The sequence below is a fragment of the Carlito syrichta genome, unplaced genomic scaffold (assembly GCF_000164805.1).
Source record: "Carlito syrichta isolate Samal-C Ts95f unplaced genomic scaffold, Tarsius_syrichta-2.0.1 Scaffold312118, whole genome shotgun sequence".
In the NCBI taxonomy this organism is placed as follows: Eukaryota; Metazoa; Chordata; class Mammalia; order Primates; family Tarsiidae; genus Carlito; species Carlito syrichta.
Genome location: NW_007256214.1, coordinates 56537 through 62670, shown reverse-complemented (window position 1 = coordinate 62670; position 6134 = coordinate 56537). Strand labels below are relative to the sequence as shown.

Below are 6134 nucleotides of genomic sequence, written 5' to 3'. Positions count from 1 at the left end.
TCCGGCGATCCTTCCGCCTCAGCCTTCCAAGTAGCTGGTACTACAGGTGCGCGCTACCACTCCCAGCTAATTTTTGATTTATTGTAGAGATGAGGTCTCGCCAAGTTACCCAGACAGGTCTTGAACCCGTGGGCTCGGGCAATCCACTCACCTCAGCCTCCCAAGGTGCGGGATTACAGGCTGAACCACCGAGCTTGGCTGAAGGTCTTTTTTAAAAGCCTAGGGCATAGCTACACGACTCTGTCCTCTTGTAAAAGTTTAAAACACAATAAAGAGGGAGATGGTTTACCCACGTCCTCCTCATTCCATCTGGTACCGAGTTTGGCTTCATGTAGCCTTGAGAACCTTTGAAATGGGAGCTGGAGATTTCCCCAGGGGCCGAGTGGGTCAGTCCCTGGCAGCTGCAGTGGCTGGCGTGAGCTGGCCGCGGTCTTGCCACCAACGGATGCCGTGTGTTTGCAGGCCTGGCTCCCAGTCTCCCCATCTGGACCATGTGGGGGCTGCTTTAATCGCCATTTATTTTGAGATTTATACTGTGACTGGCCCAAACCAATTTCAGCGGCAGCTTAGCCGATTTGTCTTAGAGCTTTATGTTTAATAGAATAGCCGGGAGGCCTTCTTCCTTTGTGGCTTTAAGGGTTTAATGTTGGGTTAAAGCTCTCTGCTCAAAATAACTGGCCAGCTCTCTCCGCCCCGCCCTATCTCACCCCACCGCACCCAGGAGGCTGCATCAGCCCTGTCCGGTTCAAATCAGATTTCATGACTTCTCTGCTTTCTCCTGACCCCACATCTATAAGTTTTGCCTGTTTGCTTGTTTGTAAATCTGCCTGTTAACCATGACCTGCTTTTTCAGCTTCCCCAGCTTCCACCAAGACTGGACAAGCAGGGAGTTTATCTGGCAGCCCGAAACCTTTCTCTCCTCAACCGTCAACTCCGATCACGATGAAGACGGACAAAACAGCCACCACCGGCAGCATCCTGAACCTCAACCTGGGTCAGTGGGGCCCGTCAGAGCGTCTTTCTGTGGCCACCGGGGGTGTCTTTGCCTGTTGTGTCGTCCTCTTTTGCATGTGGTTCCTAAGCCTGCAACCGCTTTTTTCCGTGCAGTGGTTGGAGGTGAGAAAAGATAAATGAGAGAGGCAAGCCAGGGGTCTCCTGGGGCCTGTCGACCTGCCGAGTGGTTCTGTCCTGAGGGCTCCCGGCCAGTGTTTACAACTTCGCTTGCCCTTGACCTTAGGAGCCCTGTTCTTCCGTCTGTAAATGCACACATGGAACAGAAACGGGAGTCATGAGCTAGTATTGACACTTCCCACATGCAGTGTACTCTGACGTTTCTTAACTTTCTTTTAATTTTTTTTTTTGAGTCGGAGTCTCTGTCCCCCAGGCTGGAGGGCAGTGGCACCCTCATGGCCATTGCAGCCTCGACCTACTGGGCTTTGGTGATCCTTCCGCCTCTGCCTTTTAAGTAGCTGGAACTCCAGGCACACATCATCACGCCTGGCTAATTTATTTCTTGTAGAGATGTGGTCTCACCATGTTACCCAGGCTGGTCTCAGGCAATCCTCTCCCCTCTGCTTCCCAATGTGCTGGGATTTCAGGCATGAGCCACTGTGCCCGACCTCTTTTAATTAAAAAAAAAAAATGCTAGCCTTCATCACCTGGATAATAATAATAATAACAACAGCATCAACTATTGCTATCATTTTTTTTTTTTTTTTGAGTTGGAGTCTTACTCTGTTGCCCAGACCGCAGCCTCGACCTGCTGGGCTCCGGCGATCCTTCCGCCTCAGCCTTCCAAGTAGCTGGAACTACAGGCGCGTGCTACCACGCCCGGCTAATTTTTTGATTTATTGTAGAGATGAGGTCTCACCAAGTTGCCCAGGCAGGTCTCAAACCTGCGGGCTCAGGTGATCCACTCACCTCAACCTCCCAAAGCACGGGATTACAGGCTGAGCCACCAAGCCTAGCTATTGCTCTCATTTTTAACCCACTGTGTTAGCTTAGTTTTAAAAACTACATGACCGGGCTCAGTGGCTCATCCTGTAATCCCAGCACTTTTGGAGGCCGAGGTGAGTGGGTTGCCTGAGCCCGCAGGTTTGAGACCAGCATGGGCAACTTGATGAGTCCCTGTCTACAACAACAACAACAACAGGAAACTATTAGCCGGGCGTGGTAGCATGTGCCTGGAGTTCAGGCTACTTGGAAGGCTGAGGTGGTAAGATCTCCTGGGCCCAGTGGACTGTGAGCGTGCCACTGCACTCCAGACTGGGTGACGGAGTGGGACTCCAAGTCAAACAAAACAAAACACTACCTTAGGCCAAAGACTTTAGCAAAACTTGGCATCAGAAATGCTAAACTACCAAGTGTGAAGTTGCTGTCGATGGATGATTCCATACATCTTGCCTTGGCGTTTTTATTGAGCAGATTCTGTTCTGGGCTGTGTACTATTCTCGGTGAGTCAGCTGAGGACCCTGCTCTTGAGGAGCCTGGGTTATAGAAAAGGAAATACAAGGATAGAAGGAAATACAAGGTAGACGGTTCACACCATGCTGGATACCTGGAAGGTGAAGTGTGTCGATGTGGTAAGGGGAGAGGCAGGTGCGCTGGACACAGAGGTAGCACTTCACTCGGGCAGAGGGCTTCAGGAAGGCCTCTCTGAGGAGGTGCTGTTTGAGTTGAGGTTTCCATGACAAGAGGAACCAGCCATGTTGACATTAGGAGGAAGAACTTTCTAGAAGTAAGAGATTGCTTTTTTTAAAGGACCCAGGGTAGGGGGAACTTGGTGTGTTATGGGAGAAGCGAGGAGGCCAGGTTGGCTGCCTCCCAGTGGGTGGGAGGAGAAGGCTGAGACACGGCCAGAGACAGCATGGGGCCTTGCAGACCCTGGCGGGGAGGGGTCCAGCCACGGGCAGGGGGATGTGAATGGACTTCCCTTGTTTCAGTAGGACCCTGCTAGGTGCTGTGTAGAGAATAGCTGATGTCAGTCAGTCATTCTTATCTGGGGCCATTTTCTTTTCTTTTCTTTTTTTTTTGAGTTGGATTCTCACTCTATCACCCAGGCTGGTATGTAGTAGCACACTTACGACCCCCCCAGCATCCACCTGCTGGGTTCCAGCAATTCTTCCGCCTCAACCTTCCAAGTAGCCGGAACTACAGGTGCGCACTACCATGCCCAGCTAATTGCTTTATTTATTTATTTATTTACTGTAGAGACGAGGTCTCGCCAAGTTGCCCGACCTGGTCTCGAACCCGTGGGCTCAGGCAATCCACTCGCCTCGGCCACCCAAAGTGCTGGGATTACAGGCTGAGCCACCGAACTTGGCCTCTGGGGCCATTTTCAAATACTTCCCCATCCCCCAGGCAATGTCTGGAGACATTTTTGGTTGTTACCTCTGGAGATGACATGCTCCTGGCCTCTAGTGGGTAGAGGCTGAAGCTGCTGCTGAGACATCCTACAGCGTATAGACTGGGTCCCACCGGAGAGCATGACCAGGCTGTGTCAGTGCCTGTGCTGGGAGATTGTGTATGGGAAAGCAGCAGACTTCAGGTGTTCAGATTATGTTCTGTAGGTCTGAGATGCTGTTAGGCCGCTTGGTGGAGCAGTTAAGAGGGTGGTTGGAAGCAGGAATTGGGGTACCTGGGCTCAGGCCTGGAAGTGTAATTCTGGAAATTATTATTACTATTTTTTTGAGTTGTAGTTTCACTTTATTGCCCAAGCTGGTGTGCAGTGGCACACTTATGGCCACTGCAGCCTCGACTTGCTGGACTCAGGCGATCCTTCCACCTCAGCCTTCCAAGTAGCTTGAACCACAGGCGTACGCTACCCTGCCCGGCTACTTTTCTGATTTATTGTAGAGACGAGATCTTGCCAAGTTGCCCAGGCTGGTCTAGAACTCCTGAGCTCAGGCAGTCCTCTCGCCTCGGCCTCCCAAAGAGTGCTGGGATTACAGGCCTGAGCCAGCGTACCTGACCTGGACATCTTGACATGTAGTGGGATTGGGTTAGAGCAGCGGTTCTTGTGACTTTGGTGGGAGACGGTAGTGGTTGGCGGCCAGCCCCACTCAGCAAAGAACGGTCCAGCCCTGGTAGCTCGCCGCACTCAATGGCTTGCCAAGCTCGTGGGTCAGGGCTAGAGCATGGGGAGGAGTGAGGGTTCTGGGACATTGAGCACGGAGAGATCAGGTGGAGGAGGGGAAGCAAGTTGTGAAGCTTGGGTAGAAACAGGTGTTCAACAGCACTGGGAGGCCTCCAGGCTGAGGGTTCAGGAAGGGACAGTGGCTCCTGTGCCCAGTCACACTCGTGGTTTAATTCCACAGCCTGTGGTGGTTGGCACCTTTAGATTCATGCATCTTGTCCTGCAGTGCCATTTTCAGGTGAAGAAACTGAGTCTGGAGAGGAAGCCTGAGGCAGCCAGCATCCCTGGACCAGGGGCTACAGGGCCAGAGCAAACCTGTGTTTCCACAGTGCCAGTGCCCACAGTGTTCATCCGGGTCACTTGTTTGTGCTGCCTGGATGTCATAGAACAGTCAGGGCGGTTGCACTTGGGGCTCCCGTTCATATCGATTGGTGGGGTCCTCATTCGAGTGAAAGGGGACCCATTTGCTGCCTTGGGAACATTCATTGTTCCTGAAGATGTGGTTTGCGTTCTCACGCCATTCTCACGCCCTCCTCCTGCCTCCACACCCCAAAAAGAAGCACCGTCGGAGGCGTTCTCACGGTGATGTCTCTCTCTGCCAGTCTTGCTTGGAAGGAATGACTCTCCCCTTAAACGGGGTAGTCATCGGGCATCCTCGGTTTGGCCTGCTGCATCGTGGGTGTGAAAGATCTCTTCCTGTCGTGTGTCCTGGTGGGTGGGCACGGGGGTAGCCGCGGCGCTCCTGTCTCCCTCGGCAGCTTTTCCAGTCCCAAGACATACGTCCCCATCCTCTCCTCCTTCTGCAGAACCACAAGCATTGGGGATGTGGGTGTTTTATGGGCTGCAGTTTCAGTTACCCGCCAGGAAGAGGATCAACTTGGGACCCATGTGGGTGGGTGGCAAAGTCAGAAGGGGGAGGGAAGCATTGTAGAATTCTCTGGTGGTTGCCCAGTGACTGAGCACCTGCTCTGGGGGCTTGATGATGTCTCTTGTCCACGTGACTATTTTCCACAGGCAGAAATGATAGGGAGGGCCAGCGATAATGATGAAAGTATTGTGTTTAACAAACGAAATTTCATTAAAAAAAAAAAAAACCCAGAAAAGGCAAACGTGTGGAGATTGGGAACAGATGGGTGATTGCTGGGGGGGAGAAGGAGGTGGGCCTGCCTACAGATGGGAGGAGTCTTCGAGAGATGGGCTTGGGCTGCATTGTGTCTGTGGTGGCGGTTACATGGGTCTCTGCAGGTATTGAAGAAGTGGAGAATTGTAGACCCCCCAAAAGTGAATTTTGCTCTCTGTAAGTTAAAACTATTAAAAACATTTACAACAGCTTTTAAGCAGGGCTTGGTGGCTCAGCCTGTAATCCCGTGCCTTGGGAGGCTGAAGTGAGTGGATTACCTGAGCCCGCGGGTTCAAGACCCGCCTGGGCAGCGAGAACTCATCTCTACAATAAATCAAAAAATCAGCCGGGCGTGGTAGCGCATGCCTGTAATTCCGGCTACTCGGAAGGCTGAGGCAGAAGGATCGCCGGAGCCCAGCAGGTCGAGGTTGCAGTGGCCGCTCCCGGCCACTGCACTCCAGTCTGGGCGACAGAGTGAGACTCCAACTCAAAAAAAGAAAATAAAGGTTTTCTTAATTACTGAGCTCCTTACTGAACCAAATAAGGTTCAGTTGCTGAACACATAAGAAATCATTGGTTAGTTTTGGTGACTGCAAATGAACACTTGAAAGACGTGCAGCTGATGAAATTCAACCATCGTCTATTTTGTTCACAAAGTTATGGTTCAGGAGTTGACTTCCCTAAAACAGAGATTCTGTGCTCCAAGATTTTGAATAGCTTGCTTCATGTTTCCGAATTTTGTTTAAGGTCAAAGGCTTACATACTGCAGCTCTCAAATGTGGTATTGTTTTGATTGTTGTCTGTTTTCCTTACAGGTAGTAGTAGTGGAGCGTGCAACCTTTGTCTTACTTCCTTTGGTTGTCCTGATTGATGGATCTT

General features: G+C 51.5%; 1 protein-coding gene across 7 annotated transcripts in view; it reads left to right on the top strand.

Annotated features, from left to right (window-relative positions):
- Positions 1 to 6134, top strand: part of ZMYND8 (zinc finger MYND-type containing 8) — a 143659-nt gene that overhangs the window by 92832 nt on the left and 44693 nt on the right. For all 7 annotated transcript variants that reach the window (XM_021718344.1, XM_021718348.1, XM_021718347.1 and 4 more), the window contains one exon: positions 854 to 994. In XM_021718344.1, the coding sequence (XP_021574019.1) occupies positions 854 to 994 (141 nt within the window). The remainder of the gene's footprint in view (positions 1 to 853; positions 995 to 6134) is intronic.